This window comes from Rhea pennata, chromosome 1 (genome assembly GCF_028389875.1).
Source record: "Rhea pennata isolate bPtePen1 chromosome 1, bPtePen1.pri, whole genome shotgun sequence".
In the NCBI taxonomy this organism is placed as follows: Eukaryota; Metazoa; Chordata; class Aves; order Rheiformes; family Rheidae; genus Rhea; species Rhea pennata.
Genome location: NC_084663.1, coordinates 55,680,219 through 55,700,378, shown reverse-complemented (window position 1 = coordinate 55,700,378; position 20,160 = coordinate 55,680,219). Strand labels below are relative to the sequence as shown.

Genomic DNA, 20,160 nt, shown 5'->3' with positions numbered 1-20,160 from the left:
GCTCTGATCCTACAGTCTTGTGTGTTTTGTCCCCATGAGCATTTAGGGCTAACCACAGCTGTAAAGCACTGCAGATGCTTCTGAATGTTTGTATTTCCCCACCGCCTTGCCTTCATCCTCATTTCTTTGCTCGGCGCCTGCAAGGGCGGGGGGGGGTTGCCTCTCCTTCCGTGCATGCGCCGCCAGCTCCAGCGGGGCCGCAGTCCTGCGCAGGGCCCCTAGCAGCTCTCACGTAGCACGCAAAAGCATGATTTTACCATTAGAGCCCCCAGTCTCTCCGCTGCGACACGTGCGTAAAGCCGGAGGTATTTATTCACGCTCCCCGCCAGAGACTTGGAGCAGCGCGGTTTGGTTCCCAGCTCCGACACGAGCCCGCTGGGTGGGCTCGGGCAAATCACTCTGTCATCTTCTTGTCTGCAAACGGCCATCCTGCTGTTCTGGCGAGTCCCCGAAATGCTCTTGCTGCTTCTGTACCGGGCTTGGAAAAGGTCGGCTAGCAGCCAGCGGGGCTCGTGGCCGCCTCAGCGCTTTGTCTGCGCTCGGCCTCGACCCCGCGGCCGGTACGCGTCCCCTCTCTCCCGACAAACAGGTAGCTGCCATGGCTTAAAAAAAAGAAAAAAAAAAGGAGGAAAAAAAATCCTTACTAAATAAATTTTTGCACTTCCCCTCCCACAGCCGTAGGGCTTCCCCCCCCCCCCACCAACACACCGCCCCGGGCTGGTTCCCCTCCGCTGGGGGGAGGGGAGGGTGTCTGCTCCGGCACCCTCGTCGTCTCCGGGAGCCCCCCGCCGGCGGTGGCGGCGGCGCGGGGCCGCTCCCGGCGGCGGGGCGGGCGCAGGCCGCGCCAGGTGAGGCGGTCCCTGCCCTGCCTTTCCCTCCTTCCGCAGCCTCCCCGGCCCGGCCCGGCGCTGCGGGCGGGCGGGTGCCGGCAGCATGGCGGAGTCCCAGGTGATCCTCCTGGACGACTCGCACGTCAACGAGAAGGTGACGGAGGCCCAGGCCCGCTTCTACTACAGCGAGGAGCAGCGCCGGGCCCTGGAGGCGCTGGTGGCCCGCGGCGAGGCGGCCTACAGGGAGAAGCTGAAGAAGGAGCAGCTCCGCGACTTCCTCTCCAGCCGGGAGCTGCAGGCCCTGCGGGCCGGCTGGCGGGGCTACGACGACCCCCAGGAAGGCGGCAAAGCGTTGCGGGGGCCCGGCGGCGAGACCCTCTCGCTGGCCTACTGGCCCGAGTGCTCCGACACTGAGGTGCCCCCGCTGGACTTGGGCTGGACCGACAAGACCTTCTACCGGGGCATCAGCCGCGTGGCCCTCTTCACGCACCCGCGCAAGGAGGACAGCGCGCCCCACGTCAAGCAGGTGGTGCGGGAGATGATCCAGCAGGCCCAGAAGGTAGGGCCTGCTCCCGTCCCATCCGTCTATCCATCCCCCTCCAAACCGTGGCCGTGGCGGTGCGGTTGGGCTTGGCGCCGCACGACCCGCCGTCGGCCGCCTCGGCTTCCCGCACAGGCCTGCGGCGTGGCCAGGGGCAGCCGCGGGTGTGGGAGCGGCGTGGGGGCCCAGCAGCGAGGGCCCGGCTGGGATGTGTGGGGTGGAAGGGTGCCGGGAGCCCTCCGACAGCCAGATTTTCTCCTCTGCCTCTTTCCACAGCAAAGCTGGAGAGCGTGGTGGGCCCCCAGCTCGTCGTGGTCGGTCCGGTACAGTTTATCATGCAATTCGTTGCCAGTCATAGTAACAGCATGGTTTGCCGAAATGAAATAAGAGCTGGCGACCGGGATGGGGTTAACCATCCCCCTGGCCTCGTCCTGGGCTTTTGGACCAGGGGCTCATTTTGCCCTGTCCCCGTCGGATGCATTGGTTCAGGGGAGCACACGTCGTGACGCTGTTCTCCTTGGACGTGCGGGTAGCCTTATTTAAACGCAGTGCTGCGAGCGCGTTCATGGCACTTTCTTGTGGTCTCAGTACCATCCAGCCTTGATTGCCAGGCAGTCCGAGTCCAGACAACATGCGGCAGTTCTTCCTATTTATTTTTGGCTGGAAAGGACTGTTAGTGGTGACAGTGCACCTCTGGCAAGAAAACAAAGCAACCGGGAAGCTACAAGAGCATGCACAAGGATAGGTAGGGGACAACAGTGACATTTTTCTGGGTCCAGGTGAGGCTTCTGGGAAATATCAGGCAGGAAATGATTTCCTTCAGAGCTGACATGCACCCCAAGGAAAAGGGTAACAGCGTAAGGCCCTTCATTCCTGCTCTTAGTTTTGTTGCTTTCTGTGAGAGGCTAATTCAGTGGTTATTTCCTCCTCTCCTCCCCCTCCAGCCTGCCTCCAGACACAAACTATGTGCTCACCCCTTGCAGAGACTTGTTAAAACCAAACCTGCTGGGACACACAGAAAACTTTCCAGAATGGCATTAATTTGCGCTCTGTTCAGCTACCTGCTCACAGAGATACGTACACGCTCCATAACGACCGTGGGGAAACCAGACGCTGTAAAATACTTCCGTTCCAATCTGGTGTAACTTCACATCCTCTTTGCACTGGCATAAATGCCTCTATATCTAAACATGGTGTGATGGTGGAGAAACCTGGCTCTTTTTGAGAGCTGTTCCTGGCACCTGAAAGTCATTAATTTCTTTGAAATTTTTTTTGCTGACCAGATGAACTGTGCCCCTCCCAGCTCAAAGGTGGTTTCATGTTTAACAGCCATTTAAGAGTTTAATGGCCTTTTTCCTAGATAAATATGCCTGTTGTGTTCAGTTGAGCTGGCCCTGGAGAATAAAATCTCCAGGCAGCACCTTTTCATTCAGCAGTGTTGTGGCTGGGGGAGTTCTAAACAGGTAGTAGTAATATTTGGCACATGTCTGTGTGTAGCTTATCATCAGTGTTTAACAAGCATGCGTTAATTAAGCTACTTCGCTGCAATAAGATTGGCAAGTTAATGCTTGCCAACCTTACATATCTAAGAAGAGCCAGGCACACCTATGCCCCTAGAGATAAGTAGTGTTATTATCCATAGGGTAGACAGAAGAATGGGAAGAAAATTATTGCAGGGGTAGACATTCATGCTCTGACTTGTTGAATTTGGGAACACTCCTTGATAATCTTGACAGATCACTAACTATGACAGGGGGTTTGAGAAGTCTGTGACATATTTACAGTGAGGGTGCTCCCTATCTCAATTTGCCAGCTTGGAAGTGCCAGTTGCAAGGCAGTTGATCAGCTGTCTGTGGAGGGGTATATTTTTCATGGGTTTAGTCCATGGCTATGCAAAGAAGCCCAGTTCAACTTAGAGACCCAAAGCACTGAGAGGGCTGTCCCTTCAAATTGCAATGTCAATAGTAGGAGTTAAGTATTAGGGCATGCTAAAATTTCTGCAGGTATTGGACTCCTTGCAAACAGAGGGGATGGAAAGAAAACAAAATTCACACTTCTGCTAACTACTCACAATCAAGTCCTTATGTGAATGTTCTTTCTTCAGATGAATCCTATCTGGCGTATATGTTCCTGAATAACAGCATCCATATCAGAATGTGTGTATGGGGGAGAAAATAACATGCTTTAATTAATGCATGAAAATTTCAATTTTCATTTTTTTAATCATAATCTGTCTGTACAAAAGTTGCTTAGAAATAAAGTGGCATAAGTTCACTGTGTTTTATTTTTTTCAGAAGTTCTGATAACATTCCATGCATCTTACTACTTTGTGTGGAAAGCAAGAACTAAGGTGGGACCTGAATTCAGTTGTTCTGCTTAGCAGAATTTAACAAGAATCTTACTATTATTTTACAGTGGAGCTCCATCATAGGTCACCTGTATCAAGAACATGTTAATGATGGCAGTTCTTTTTCTTTCTTCTCCCTCCCCAAAGAAAAGCTTGTGTAAGCACTGCTGACAGAAAGAGCCTGGCAGAGCAGAGGTGATGGTTGTTGTTGGCTGTACAAACAGAGTCAATAAGAACAGTCTAGGGAATGCCATTTACCATGGCATCCCTTCCCCAAAACCCCATTTGCTCATGGACACTTTCACAGGAAAGTGATCTCTGGTGGGAATTATTTCCCCTTTCACAAGGGGTCCTACAACTTGAGCTGCTTAACAGAATTCTGTTGTTTGATCCATTCTTAAACTCCACTCACACCTTTTTGCATTGCCCCAACTCAGCCTGGCTTGTCCCTGTGACCTTGGGGTCCAGGGAATTTAGAATTTAGCCACGTTGCTTCCCAAGACACTATCTGTGTGAATGTTCCAACACACCAGGCTGACATTTCCCAGTAGGACTAGAAAAACAGTAGTTTCCATCATTCATAGCCTTCCAAAGGAGAAGAATAAATCTTCCTGGGGAAAAAAAAAAAAAAAAAAAGAGAGAGAGAGAGAGAGAATGAATTGATATCTCTAATGATATGAAAGCTATAGAAAGTGTGGAGAGACAGAGAGGCAGAAAGAACATAAAAGCATATCATACAAGCTTCCTATAACCTTGTTTTTGTTGTTACTCATCCTATGAATGCTCAGGCTTGTCTGTTTGTCATGTCAGTGCAGCCTTTTGCTTTTCATTTTTTATATAAAATCTGTGCCTGGGAAGAGGGATTAGTTTTATATCAGAAAGATGTACATGTGAAGAGATGGAATGATCATTTTGCCTCCAAATCTAGAACATGCACAGTAGTCCCTTCTTGACAAGCACGAGGTTTATATGTTTGAGCTTCAAAGAACATTCCTCGTGAATCCAGCCTTGACAGCAGAGTTCTCACAGGGAATTTGTAAAACAGAAAAATAATATTCTCATTGTTTGCACAATGCATTATGGCTGAGGAGTCGTGTTCCGACTCCTCTCTACATTCATTCTTCTATTACTCACCTTATGATAATTGCTAGAGTTGTATTTTTTACTCTTCTTTTTCAATCTTTTTTCAGTGTTCTTCTTTGTTTAAGAGCATCCTTACAAAGGCAAAGAGGGTTTCACAGTACTGAGGAAAACTGGGTATTTGGCTTTGGTGTTCTTCAAGCCTCTGAAGTAAGCCATCTTCTCCTAGAGGAAGGAGAACCCTCAAAAAGATTTATTAAGTTCCTTCCAAAGTGCAGCAGGAGTCATGCCAGAAAATTATGATATTGTTGGAAGTGCTTGGGCATGTACATGTGTGTACTTTCATCTCCCCTATATCCTCCTCCTCCATATTCTGGTATCAGAGCTCTCCTTTATTTTGCACCAGTGTGATGGGCCTCCCTTTCAGTTCCTGGTGTTTTATTTAGTTGCCTATGTACTATTTTCTTCTTTGCAGATTATTGCAGTGGTCATGGATATATTTACAGATCGGGACATCTTCCAAGATATTGTTGATGCATCATATAAGCGTTGGATCCCTGTCTATATAATCCTAGATGAGGAGGGTGTGAAGCTTTTCTTGGAAATGTGCAGATGCCTTGACCTCAAGGACTTGCAGATCCAGGTAAGATATTCAATTATCTCTCACGGGTCAATGACCTTTTTAAGTTGTAATGTATCTGGAACTTACATGGATAGAGGGACACATCTCTTCCTCTCTATCAGTCACATCACATCACAGAACTTGAGAGAAGGGTTGATGGAACACAGACAAATAAGAGAGTGTCTTGCTGATACAGAAGGAAAGAGAGAAAATGGAAAGACCTGGATTATTTGCCTTGTGAAGTAAAAAATTCTGTTTCAGAAGAAACTTGTCAGGGGAAAATCCTGTGGGTCTCCTATTAAAGGATTCAAACTCATCTAGAGTCCAGAATAATTCTTTGAATTATTTTTGCATGTATCCCAGTTTTAGTACACATTTTATGAAATCAAGACTTTCCTCACCAGCAGTGACCTTTTGACCTCATCTGTAGCCTGTACAAGAATAAAAGACTGGGGAGCATAGCTGCTCCCCAGTTCCACGACAGAGTGTGTCTTCATATAGTGGCTGCAGTACAGCAGAATAGTCAGTATAGTTTGGCTGGCACAAGCAGCCTCAATATACCTTCCATTATACACAGACTGAAATACTTTCTGTGTTTATACTTAGTACTTCCAACAGCCTTCCATTATACACAGACCGAAATACTTTGTGTGTTTATACTTAGTATTATGCTTCTTATTGTTTTAATACTTATTAGCCTAAAACACTATTACTGCTAGAGACTTGTTTCAGATACCGGAGAGGTTGCTATGCTGGAAACAACCTACAGGGTGCAAAGCTCATCCTTCTTCTGATCCAACTGGTTTCCTTGGTAGTGAAGGCAAAAGGTACCTTTTTGCCTGGGGGAAGGGTAGATCTTCTATAGGCATTCAATTAATAGTTCCAAAAAGGAAAGTGTCAAGAGGCTCTGAAGACTAGAGGCTCTGAAGCTCATATTCAAGGACAGCCAGCTTAAATCTGGATGAAAATGACTTGCATACATCTGAACAATGCTCCTATGAACTACCATTCTGTTCTGCGTTTCTTGACTTCTCCATCAAAAAGTCATCCAGCCAAGCAGTTGTCTCATCTTTCTCCAAAAGAGAGATGGAAGTTTCCTTCTTCTGATGTCTTTGAAAGTGAGATACAGGCATCATTATACTAGACCTGCTTCAAGCTTCAGGAGTATTCAGTGGCCTAGGTTTGAGTTTCTTTGGTACAAAACTGAAACAGCAGCAGTAACACTTACTTGCCCTGATGCAAGTTTTCCAGTACTTTTCTCACCATGTCATCATGTGCAGGAATGATAACTTCAGTACTGAATATTTTCATTACTGGATAGAGTGGAAAAAGAGATGTCCTGGAATTTTAGTAAAAGTTGCAATGTTGTTGGAGAGATGAGTTCCTTTTTGTATGCCTCCTCCACCTTTACACAGCAGGTGGTCCCCTCCTGCTCCTCCTCTTACCTCCTTCTCCAGTACTATTTACACAGACTTTCCAGGCTAAAGCATGTCATCACAGAAGTGTTGCATGACAAGGTCACCCTTTCCAAATAGGTAGAGTTCAAACCAATGTTTATCAAAAGTGGTGGAAAACTCTTCTATCCCTTCTGTGCTTCCCGACTCTCAGAGCAGTACTTGCCATTTTTCTTTAGACTCCTTCAGCCAAAAAGTGCAAAACACAAACTGAACTAAAAAAGAATTGTTTAACATCCTTCTTTAGTTTAGTTCTTCACTCTTCTGCAGAGTTTCAGCCTTCCCTGTCCTTTCTCAGCTATCTCATACTGTACCTTGAATTGCCCACTTAGGGTCATTGTATTCCTTTCCCAGTGTGGCTGAGGTAGCTTCAGTTAGCCTTGTCAAGGTTAATGCAGTTTTTTCCTTTCTATAGTGCCACACTGGGTGTTACGAAAGGACTGGGAAGACTCTTCCTCTAAGGAGAAAGAGGTCACGTGTCTTTCAAGGAAGATGAGCTCTTAGTATTCTGCCCTAATTGCTGTTGTTTTCTACCTGGCCCTGCATGTCTGTCAGCTAAGAAACTGCTGGTTGGTAATGCTTTTCTCCAAGGCTGGCTAGGGTGTATCTGGGCTGTTGTTTGTGTCAGTACAGGCTTTGGCTACCCAAGGAATCTCCAACCAGGTACGCTCTCTCATCTGAGGATTGGGGTCCCCACCCCATCCCACTGATCTAATGTGTCAAGGATTGTTTTGCACTTCTAGTGCTAAAGACCCATCTGTAAAGCAGAAAGCAAGCTGGACCTCCAGTCTTCTTCAGGTAGAATCATTTCATCCCCTGCTGTTGGATCACAGACGTTATTGGAATTGTCAAGGAAGAAACAGAGTCTCTAGTGCACTTAACTCTATCATTTCTCCATTTCTTATTTATGCAGTGTTTTCCTCTTGACCTCTGCTTTGATGCCTTAGTTTCTTCTACAGATTTTCAGACGTCTTTTTGGGTAATCATTTTGCTTTCTTCTAGAAGACTTTAAGCAGTGGACCACAGTTTGTCAGCAAAGGAAATTTCATACTTTTCCTCCCTGCCTTCTTCCTATCTCTCCTTTGGAATGCTTCTGCAAGATTTACAGGATGGCTTTTCTTGGGAAGCTGCAGCTGTGTGGGAGGTAGGGTTTACAGGCAGGTTCTGGTCCCAGAGAAAGAGAGAGAGAGGGATGACACATTACCATGGACCTTCATTGTTGCAGAGTTAGGATGGTTATTCTGGCTTCTGTCATGCCCTTATTAGATGCTGAGATTGCTCTGTGCTTCCTGCCTTTTTGTTTTCATCTCTTTGTTAATCCAAAGCAGAGTGAGTACCTTGAAATTCTAATACAGGGAGGTTTATTGTTAACACTGGATTTTGCCCTTTGTCTATGCACAGTGCTGGGGATTTTCACAAAGATCCTTGCTATTTTATCTTTTTGAGATGACAAAGTGTTAAGATCTGCCCACAGTCTCACAGGAAGGAAACTGTTACAGGAGGGCAGTAACTCGCTCTGTGTAAGACAAAAAGTTCTTTACTGACTCTCAACATAAAATGAGAAAACATTGCTTTTTGTCTTATTTCAAGGCCAGAGTTCACTTGAAGTGCATTTAAATTCAACTATCTGCACATTCATCCTGGGATGTTAGTAAGATCACATCTTGTATGTATGAGTCATAGAGCTTCTTGAGCCTACAGGACATGGTTTGCCAGACTTCCGTTACGTTTCACACAAGGGTGTTCTGAGATCAAAATGAATCAATGTTCTCATGGATAGAAAACTCATAGGTCCACAAAAAATCCCCCTCTTGTTAGCCAGAGGGGAGCCTCCTCACCAGGTTTTAGATGAGTTCTCTCCTCCATGCTTCTGCTAAGACTGCAGAAACAGATACTTCTGCTCGAAGACAGGGAGTTTACCTAGAGCTCCAAGCAAACCCAGCGAATGTGGTATTCACAGGAAGTTCATTTTCATGTTTAATTTTTAGATTGATTTTCCCAGCATGCAAGGAGTTCCTTTCCTTACTCTAGGAATTCTTAAATGTTACCTCAAGTTTCTTCCTCAGACTTTCTGGAGTTTATTTCATTTCACATATTAACCTCACAGCTTTCCTCGTCCAATCCTAAATCAAGTGAGGGAGGAAGCTGACCACGATGTGATGTAGGATACTTTTTTTTTTTTTTTTTTTTAACAATCTGTTAGAGAATTCTTTTAGGTTGCTTGTGGCCTTTAGAAAAATGGGAGTTTCCAGGGCTCTCTTCTCCCAAAGATTCATCTAAATGATACCCAATAATGACATTGCCAGGCCATGTACAGTGAGGTGCATTCCATCCTACTCTACCTGCAAGTTCTACTATTACGTCCACAGAAATACTTTTTGCAAAACTGTTTAGGACAGAAACATAGGGTAAGCCCACAATCTTTCCCAGTATTATCTGGTGGAGGCTTCCAGATTGTGGTTGTTTTTGTGTCCCTGTGTAAAATGAGCACCTAACACCCGTCTCTCCAACCTAGAGGTTTGCTCACCACAAATGAGAACTCTGCACACCATGAAATAGAAAGATTCCTTGTCTGTTGTCACTATGGGTCTGCCCACATGAATCTCATGTGTCTACATAAATCTCCTCCTCTTTCATCCTTCTCCGGAATGTCCATCTCTAGAATTTTAGAGTGGAAAATAAGATATTTCTGGGGCCTCCCCATCAGTCCTGCCCTCAGCTGAAGTAATCATGCAAGAAAACAGAGCACAGGAGTTATCCCAACAGATGCTGCTGACTGAAGGGATCTAGTTTTTCTAAACAGCACCAGAAGGGGGATCACTATATTTTGAATAAACATAAGCAATGTACGGGACTGTTGAGTCAGTGTCATGCATCAGCTACTGTTTTGTTCTGTTGCCTGTCTATTATCTGTTTTAAATCTATTTGTGCCAACCATCCCAACTTGAAATAAAGATCTCTGCTTGCTCTGCAACATATAGGAGTGAAGGGACACATAGGATTCCCTAACAGAAGAAATTGCAACACTTGCCTTTAGGGTCCACCTTGTGTATCTCACCCCACCCAATACCAACTCTTGGCCACTGCTGCCCAGGTCTCTTTAGGGACAGCTAAGTGTCAGTCACAACACAGTCTCTCTCTGACCTTTTAAACTGGATTTAATTTAACTTTCTATGGATTATGGGTGAGGTTTAAAAGTGTGTCACAATAAAACAAGAAAGACTGATCCCTCTACTGTGTGTATTAGGATCTTTTGTCAGGCTCAAGTGTTACCAGTCTGCATAAGTTGCTGACAGGCAGAAGCAATTAATCTTTGCTTGTGATGAGGAGTGGCGCAAACCTGCATAAAGAAAATGTGGAAATATAACACAGGCTGCAGCTTCCAGAAGCCAGGATATGATAAACCTTAAGCAGGTGTTTACAACAGAAGCTTCAAGAAGAATAAAGATCTGGAGAAGTGTCTCTCTTCTATCTGGGAACTAACTGGTCCATTACCCAAAATGTGTTACTACTGTAATATTAGTGCCCAAAGAAAATGGCTGAAATCTCACCTCATTTATATTTGCCTTTCCTCTTTTGCTGTTGTATAGTCTTCCGTACATGAACCCAAGCTTGTTCCTCCTCTGCACAAGCTTGATACATCAGTCTTCAAATGCTCCAAGATCCTTCAAGGCAGAAAACATTATACAAATAACCTGTTAAGTGACTCGATGTTTATATGACTTTATGCTTTTTTCTGCACTTCAAGATGTATTTATGCCTCCTGTGCCTACTTTTTGTTCAAGCAGGTTTATATGTTCATCTGTTAGATTCTATCCCTTCTGTGCCTTTGTAAGTATTAAAGGTAGCTCAGTTACTGCAGAAATTCAAGTGTGCTTCTTTCTACCAAAATAAGGTGATGCAGCACGCACACCTAGTAAAATTGACACTTGTTAAACGCTAAGAAACTTTCTGCTTCCATGTAGGCTGATAATTCTTGATTCAGAAGTGCGTATTGTATATCAGAGCTGTTGACTGATGTGAAGAACAGAGATCCTTTTTGACCTTGCAGACAATATTCCATGATTGATCCCAAATCCAATTTTATTCACTAAGGAAAAGATGATTTTAGGTGAACAGCCACTCAACTACAAATCTTATTCCAAATGCTGCAAAGGGCAACCTTCCTCCTGTGCTTTGCCTAACCTGCATTCAGCATCCCACACATATGACTCACTGCTGAGCCTTGGGCAAGTCACTTCATCTTTTTCTCTCAGATTCCTCTTCTCTAAAACAAGGTAATAATACTTTCAGCAGTGTTGGGAGGATTAATCAGCTAATGCCCACACAGAACTCCAGACAGATCAAGCAACAGATGAATGCAGAATACTAGTATCATTAGTTACTATTAGTCAGAATTTGTACTGCCACTGCTATATTTTTACTGAGGAAAATAGGAACAGTTTTGAAAGGTAAGAGTTATATTCAGAAAAAGTTTTTTTGAAAGAATTCTGCATTCTTATAATCACTTGTTCCTGCATTCCAATTTCTATAGCCTATCATTATTTGAGCTGTCAGTGAAGTTTGTTTTATAGTACTTAGCACTTTGCAGGACCAAAGGCTGCAGTAGCATTAGCCAAATCCTCACGATTCTCTTACTCTGTAGATGGGGGAAGAATGAGATAAAGGTGAATTGACTTTCCCAAAGCATCACAGGAAACAGTGACACAACTGTGATTATACTTGGGACTCTCTGATTCCTAACCTTGGATTTATTCCTCTAGATCACAATAATTTTTACCTTTCATTCTTAAAGGATCCTTACAGAAATAGATGGTAGTCTAAACTTGTGTGTCAGAGTGGCAAGATAATTTGCTCTAAACTTACACTGACAATCAATGTGAGGGTTTTTTGTTGGCTTTTTGTCCTGTGAGGCAGGGCATTAATCTGTTTGGCAATTCAGTCTCAGACAGCCAGGACCCATGAACTGTTTTCAGCATCAGTCTGAGCAAAGTAACTCTCAGTCCAGTACATAAATGTGTTCTTACAGTAAATGCAGACACGCATCTGTTGAAGCAGATCATATAACCTTAAATCAGTGTTTTCTCTGTCCCTGGTAGTCTTTTGTTTTATTACTTGTAGGTTTGATGGTCAAATGGGGAAAAGCAAGATAGGAGATTCAGCGAGAGGTAATATCTTCTTCTAACTATTTCAGTTCCTCTCATGAAAGATTTTGCCTTCCTCTTCTCCTTGCTAATCTATTCGGGACATCAGTAGAGACACTTATCCTACTTCTTCTGTTCACAAAAAAGTTCTGTGTTCTTTCACTCTCCTCTGAACACTGACGAATCTAGGTGGACACTGTAAGTGTCTGGAGTTCTTAACAAAATGATAAAGGTCAGGGTTCTTTTGTTATAACAGACAGGAAATGTCCATATTCTGAGTAACAGAACTGTTTCCTCCTCTCTTCTACAATAATTAAATTGTCTAGTCTTCTAATTTTCCTAGTTTTTTTTTTAACCTATATGTTCTTGGTGTCAAAGTACAAACACGAAAAGAGCCGAATTTGGGCCTGCCTCATATATTATCTTCCAAGGTACACTTTGGTGTGTGTACCTTGGAAGGTAATACACATACCTAACAGTGTCTTTTGGACTGCACAGGTGTTGAGAAGTTCTTTGGTGTTGTGGTCCTGATAGCCTAGTCTGGAGAACAGATCACAAGTCCTTTGGAATGGGCATCAGGCTTCAGAGAGTGCGTACATGATTCAGAGCTACCTCCGATTCATTCCTCTGAAAGGGCTGGAGATGGAGGATTATTTGATTTTGAAAGCATTGTCTTGCCAGAGGGCCAGGATGAATAGCTAGAGAGCAGGCAGAGTTATGAAGAAAATGACCTATTGGATAGGGCTATAAACTTATGGAGGGAAGTGACTTATACAGACAGGGGCTGACAACAGGGCCTTTGGTGCTGTGCTTTCCTTCTTATAGCCTTTCTGATTTCTGGTGGCTGATATAAAATGAGCTGTACTCTCAGATATAGTGAGATAATATGAGTGAAATGTTAAGACTTGGAGCTGGCAATTATCTAATTCTCTGCCCTATTTATTGTGACATTTTATCTTTTACCTCCCTGCTAGAACATCCGTATACGTTCTGTGACAGGAGTTGGGTTCTACATGCCAGCAGGGAAGATCAGAGGTACATTAGCATCCCGATTTCTGATGGTGGATGGTGAAAAAGTGGCCACAGGATCCTACAGGTGGGTTGCTGCTGCTTAAGGCAGAGCTATATTCTTCACATATAGAATAGCTTGTGGCTTTGCTAGAGTCTTCCTCCTATGTCATTCCCTTTCTTATCCCAGCCTTTATAATCTGTTTGCCACCTGTAGAAGTCAAGGAAGAGAATTTGCCCATTCCAATGGTCCATTTCAGTGTGATACAGACCTTCCACTCTGCATCAGCTGGTGGCCAGTGAGGACTCCCCACCAGCCACAGTGGTCAGTTCTCTGCAGTGAAGTTTTGAGTCTGGAGACTCCTCCTGTTGATGCAGTGCTGCTTTTTTAAAGGATAAACTGTTCTTCAGAGTTGCAGGGTCTTTGTTTCACATCTGGTCTGCATGCTTAATAAAGAACAATAATAAAGAACTTCAAGTATTTATCTTGACCCAGCTTGGCAAGGACGTATGGACTAATGGTACAGTTCTATGCATTCCCACATAGTAAATGTTTTAGATGTTGTTAGGTATGCTAAGTCAAGTAGGCACTCAAAAACCTAATGTCAGTTCTGTTTCCTCCTCTTAGCTTCACGTGGAGTTCATCTCATGTTGACAGAAACATCCTGCTAGTATTGACAGGACAGCATGTGGAGATGTTTGACATTGAGTTTCGTGAGCTCTATGCCATTTCAGAGGAAGTTAATTTCTACAAAGAACTAGGTATTGCTAATCCATTCCCTCGTGGAGCTGGTAAACTAGGCCTTCATTCCTCCACTGTGGCTCGGAAGATCATCAACCCCAAGTATGGTTTAGTGGCAGGGGCAACCCGTGGTGATATGATGCTCTGGGCTTCACGCCACAGGCAGGAGAACCAGGGGAATTTGGAAAAAGAGGAAACAAGTGAGTCGAATAAACGATTGAATCAGTTCCTGAATGACTTAATCACATTGGAGCAAGAGCTCCCAGAGATTGATCCACCTCTAGAGAACTTGAACAAGTTGAATCGGAGTCCTCAGAAGCTGTTCTGTCGGCTCCACGTGGACTTGAAAAATAAATCCAAATCTAGAGAATCTCTTCATGACATGAAGAAAGAAGATGCACAGCCCAGCTCAAAACAAGGAAAACGTTTTGCCAGTGGGCTGTTCAGTCGCAAGGCCAAACGGTCTCCAGGCTCAAGCATTGAGGCCAATTCTTTTGCCAGTGAAGGACATTCAGGAGAAGACCTTGGGAACATGAAACTGGAATATGAACAGCTCAGCATAGGTCATGCCAGTGTTCGGAGTGCTGGAGGCATCTCAGGTAAAACCTCTCCCATCAGCACTTCTGTGCTTCCCTTCTTCTGTGGTCTTAGGCTTTTGCTTGTTTTGATCCTGGTCCATTGGTGCTAAAATGTACAACATAGGCACGTGCCAGTAGATCCTGTCATCACTTCAGTATTAAAATGACCAGGATCAAAGAAGAGTAAAAGCTGTACCAAATGAAGCATAATTCTGAGGCAACTTAATGGCAGTCTGATTGCAGGATTGGTATTTCTTATGTAAATGTTTTCTGATACTTGGCAGCAAGCAGGTATTGGGCAAACAGAGGGAAAGGTGAATGTCTCCTTCTGAAAAACAGGTTTTGTGTACAGTTCCTGAAATGATGTTAAAGTGCACTGCCCTAATAAATGGCAGCAGCATGTTCAGTGTCATAGTGGCGGACAGGGTGCAGACAAATTTCCAGTGTAATCCCTCCTTTCCTCATTTGGGTTTAGCTGACTGGATTTACTGTGAAAGTTACTAGTGTAGAAGAAAAGAAAGTATGTTTTCATGCTGAGGTGAGGGGCAAAGGAGTGAAGGACAAGGCAGATTTTTTTTAGTTTGCTTCTTTATCTCCTAAAATGGGGAAGAGGGTCATGAAAGGAGAAGCTATGAAGAGCTCCTAGATCTCAGCCCTCCATTCTTCTTCTAATGCATGATTGATATTTTCACTATGTTCTTCCAAGGCTTCCTCTGGTTCAAGACACAAATGACAAAGATTTCCCTCAGTTTATGGGTTAATAACTAACTTGCAAAGGTTTTAGATGTTTTGTCAGACTGAAGTAAATCTACGGACTATTCCACTTGGTTGTCTCCCTCTCTCAGTTAGCTGTGCTTGCTGCCAAAGCATCCTGCTCCGACAGGAGAATGAACTAGTTTAGAGAAGAACATTTCTCAATATGTCTGGCCAGGGACCATTCTGTGCTCTGATGAATGTGAAATGCAGGAGTAGAACAACTGAATTCGCTTGAGACTGCCATGTTGCGAGATGGAAGGACATTCTCCAGAGACCAAAAAAAAAAAAGGCAGAGTATTGGGAAAGTCTAAAATAGTGATTGTTTTCATTCTTAGAAATATTTCTGACTGAATGAAGGGCAAACTTAAAACTGCCAAATAGGCACTATAACAAGGCATGGATGCTTAATTTAAGACCATAGCAGACCCATTTTAGGATGTGTGATTGGCATTTGGGGAGGTGGGAGCAAACTCTGCTCTTTGTGCTCTCTCCAAAACTCTTTATAGTCTCAGCATAGACAGTATATGCCGCTGGACCCCATTCCTGAGAGCCAGGAAAAGCAAAATCCATAAAGACCTACGGGGAGATGTATGGGCATCTCTTTTTGGAGGAATGGACCGGAGAGCTTGCACTACCCTCTAGTGACAGAACTAGAGAATTGTGTAACCTCTGATTTGTGATTTGTTTCTCTAAAGAAGCATTTTATAATATCAGAGACTCCCTATGTTTCTCACTCTCAGCTCTTTTAAAGCAGACAGCATGCCATTCCCATATGTCATGGTGAAGTTATGCCCAGATTAAGGCATGAAGCAGATGATTGATTTATCCAGTTGTACAGTGGGGCACTGAGCCCATTTGGGGCATCACACAGGCCAGGACAGCAGGGGTATCCTATCACTTTTCACATGATGGACCTAAGCCAGACAGCCTGGTGCTTGGTCTGAGCCACTTTCACCAAGAAATCATCATTGTATTTTGTTCAGATTTCATTTATGCCATGGCTAGTTCCTGAGGGCTGGCACCTCTTTTGGTAAAGGGGAACATAGAATTGAGAATTTGGGACACCCAGTGTAGTTCCAAGCAAGCCAGCTTCAAAACTGGAAGTGCAGGGAAGCAGCTAAGGTCCAACACAGCAGGCTTCCTACTACGCTCTTCCTAACCTGGTAAGTCTTTCCAAGGAGTCAGTGCAGATATTTCCTGGTTTTATGCAAATGTGAAAATGCTTATTTGTGGTGACAATGTGAGACCTTACAGCTTTTGAAGTGTGGGGCAAGTAGGCTTAGGCTATCTGGTGTAAAACACTGGAGAAATATGACTACTTGTGTGTTGTTTTTGGATTTTAACCACTATTCTTTCTAAATTTCTCTAGTAGTCCAAAGCTGACATTTAAACAGAGATGGCAGAGGAAACATTATCGAGATAGAAATTCATGAGAAAGAGGAAAAAAATGATTTACCATGTAGTGTCCTGTGGCTACTTGGTCAGTAGCACATGCTTCTTTAGGGCTTAATAAAAACTTCTTGGGCATGGCTACGGAGTTGAGATCCAGCTGCGAGAAAAAATAGGAGGCACAAGATGGCTTTGAGCAGGCCTAGTGAAAACCGATGCTGTGCTACTCTGGGTTTCAGGATGAAGTTAAGAAGTGGAAATGAAGGCCAGAAGGAAGAGGGAAATGATGCTTGGTATGCAGTCAGGCTAGGATGCAATTATTCAGAGCTTCACAGTTCGAAATAGCTGCCCTTACCTTTTATAAAGATTAAACAGCACACTTAAGCCTTGTGGGTCTGTCTGTGCACACATCCTCCAAAGTCACTATTAATTCTGTAGTACCACAGAGACACATTCCACCTTGCAAATGCATAGAAAGACCAGATCCACATGTCACGTAGTTTGCAGAGTAATTGAAAGATGTTATTCAAGCAGGCTAAAGGTCAGGTTCAATCTTGTAAGAGCAAATGGTGATGAAGAGAATCAGTACTGGGAAGGAAGCAATAGAAGTGCATTTGGTGGCAGAGTCTGAAAATCTGGTTATTTACATAGTTTGAGGTGATACCTACAAGTCAGAATTGGAAGCATGGAAAACATGAGGGCTGCAGACATCTCGAAACAAAGTAATGTTGCATTAGGAAGACTGTTGCCAGCAGGTTGAGGGAAGTGATCCTGCCCCTCTACTCAGCCCTGGTGAGGCCTCATCTCGAGTACTGTGTCCAGTTCTGGGCTCCCCAGTGCAAGAGAGACATGGAGCTACTGGAGAGAGTCCAGCACAGGGCTACAAAGATGATCAGAGGGCTGCAGCATCTGCCCTATGAGGAACGGCTATGAGAGCTGGGCCTGTTTAGCCTGGGGAAGAGAAGACTGAGGGGGGATCTTATCAATGTGGATAAGTACCTGAAGGGAGGGTGTCAGGGGGATGGGGACAAACTCTTTTCGGTTGTCCCGTGTGACAGGACAAGAGGCAATGGGCAGAAATTGAAGCACAGGAAGTTTCGCATGAACGTGAGGGGGAATTTCTTCACTGTGAGAGTGACAGAGCACTGGAACAGGTTGCCCAGGGAGGTTGTGGAGTCTCCTTCTCTGGAGATGTTCAAGGCCTGCCTGGATGCAACCCTGTCTAACATGCTGTAGGTGACCCTGCTGAGCAGGGAGGTTGGACTAGATGGTCTCCAGAGGTCCCTTCCAACCTTACAGATTCTATGATTCTATGAATGTCCTTAACTAAGTGCTTAAAATAACACCCTGGGATATCGTCTTAGCACAGTGCATGGAGATTGTGTTTTGTCTTGCAAGGTGTTCTTAAATCACATCATAAAATTGACACAATTCTTGAATTTCATTTTGCCTGCAAGGAGTGCAACAGCAACAGCTCCGCACCTGAACAGAATCGTGTTAATTTTATGCTGCTGCTGGGCAGACTGATCAGCAAAGACACTGACATCTGTATGCAGTTTCTGCAAAATACTGCAAGGGTTTGAAAGCTATATACCTTTGGAAGGCACAGGCTTTTTGTTTTGGTTTCTCCCTTGCAAACTGCAGTCAAAGTGGGCTGGTTCAGGAGGGTCTGCTACGCTGAGCTTCTCTGTTGATCAGGCCTTCACTCCTGGTGAGTGCTAGTTGCAGAACATACATACTTCCTAGTGGAGTTTTCAGTTTCTCTTCTAGGTGCTTCTTGCAACAAGAAAGGGGATTTACACTGAGCACTGCAATACCACCAAAAAACCTGCTTGGGTATCATTAGTACTTTTGAGCCAAAGTGGGACTGTGGGCAAGTGGCAAATGGAATTTTCAGCCCCTATTATAAAGAGAGAAATGCCTTTCAGTACGTACAAGGAGAGTGTCTGCTCTAACTATAGAGGGTATGTAGAAAAATGCCAGAAGATAAGAGCAGAAGGAGTGGGCAGAATAAAGGAGTTGGGAATTAAGATTAAGCAGAGGAGGAATATGGACGCTTCTGAAAAATAAATGCGATGGTCTTGAATGTGATACAAACGGAGAAGGCAATGGGGGGTGGTGAGAAGAGAGAAGTAATGACAAGCTTAGTAGTAATATACAGGATGGATCAAGGAGGGAACAGGCAGCAGAATAAAATGCCACAGGGAGGTGTGGGGAGGCAGCACTAACACATAGAGCAAAAGTCAGAGTAGGTTGTAGGCTGTAGTGCAGCCTCCTACACAGATGTGTTGAAGAAAGTGCAGAGGAGCAGGCGAAATAGAGAGAGGTCTTATCTTTCGTATCATCTTCTGGTAAGGAAAACTTTGATCAAATGCCTATAAACAAGAGTGACATGCTTCAGTCATAGTTCAGAGGCAGTGCCTGGGTTGGACTCATCTCGACTTCTCAGCAAGGTCAAGGCTTTTCGTTAGTGTATGACCTCTGACATCTTTCCTCCAAATTCTCTGTACTGACCACTGGCTCTAACTGCCTGGGGGATGTACATATACCTTACATCTGTAGCAATACATGAGTGGGGTCTGTCCTTGTTTGGAGTGACTGCAAACCATGCAGGAGTCCTTCTTAGTACATACTACCTTGGGCTATACGTTGTGTAAACCTTGTTGACCTCAGAGCGCAGCAGAGCTCACTTCCTTGTAAAACCTTATGCAAACATGCTTTAGTATAGTGCTTGAAAAAAAAATGCTGGGGCATCTGGACCAACATCTGGCTGTAATGAGGGAGATCAAACAGCAGTACAGGCATTGAAAAGTACAGATATTGGGAAGCAGAAGCAATCTATGGAGGAAGCAATGAAAAAAACTATGAAGATAAAAATTTGTGGCAGTGTACTATGTTACTTAACTGAGAGACACTGAGGCCTCAAGATTTCTCTTGCAACAAAAATGGTAGAAATATTGCCACTTCAGATGTTTAAAACTAGACTTGATAAAAAGCTCTGTGAAGAATGTGTGGGGATCAGATGGACGAGAGGACCCAATAGTTTGTTTTTTTTTTTTTTTTTAACCCTTACTCTTTGGCAGACCTCCCACCCAAGTCTTGGCCGGACTAGTTTTCAGTGCCAGCTGCGACCTAAGAATACCACTGTTCAAGCTGGGCTGGGTATAGGCCAGAGCCTGGAAAACACTTCTCTAGTGGTTTTCTCCACTGCACACTCTGACTTTGCTCCTATTTTAGTGCCTCTTCTTTCCACACAAGTAGGAAATAAAACCCCCAAAGAGTGCAGAGTAATGTAGGTGTAACACAAGGTGTATAACAACCAATGAGAGAGGACTGAAGTGTGAGTCAAAAACTTTATCTATATCTAATTTACTTAACATTATTTTAAACTTTTTATTCCAGGTAACCTGGGTCCAAACTCCACTATGAGCGATAAAAACAAACAGTCTACCTGTGTGTTATCTTGATGAGAAGGATTGTCTGGAGAACTGAAGACTGAACAAGCTGGAACATTCAATTGACTGATTTTGAACCTACAGCACTGTCCTCACACAGTGGTCTGTCAAGCCACTGCATGGTCCTGGATGCACCTGGCACCCCCAGTTAAAGCACATTTACTGGGTGAAGCATAGACTTAGGATGGTCGGTCCCTTAAGTGAGGTCTAGCAA

The 20,160-nt window shown here is 44.3% G+C and overlaps 1 protein-coding gene across 1 annotated transcript; it reads left to right on the top strand.

The window, feature by feature from the left end:
* The first annotated feature begins 918 nt into the window (after positions 1–918).
* FAM83F (family with sequence similarity 83 member F) lies at positions 919–19,958 on the top strand. Its single transcript, XM_062568932.1, has 5 exons — positions 919–1,389; positions 5,274–5,441; positions 12,993–13,114; positions 13,655–14,367; positions 19,894–19,958. The coding sequence occupies exons 1-5, from the start codon at positions 934–936 to the stop codon at positions 19,956–19,958; spliced, it is 1,524 nt and encodes a 507-aa protein (XP_062424916.1). The 5' UTR covers positions 919–933.
* Positions 19,959–20,160: the final 202 nt, after the last annotated feature.

Excerpts from the sequence above, each read along its gene's own strand:
- FAM83F (XM_062568932.1), top strand. The coding sequence starts at position 934 with ATGGCGGAGTCCCAGGTGATCCTCCTGGACGACTCGCACGTCAACGAG. Across the intron at positions 1,390-5,273 it reads TGATCCAGCAGGCCCAGAAG|ATTATTGCAGTGGTCATGGA; the intron begins GTAGGGCCTGCT and ends TCTTCTTTGCAG. Across the intron at positions 5,442-12,992 it reads TCAAGGACTTGCAGATCCAG|AACATCCGTATACGTTCTGT; the intron begins GTAAGATATTCA and ends CCTCCCTGCTAG.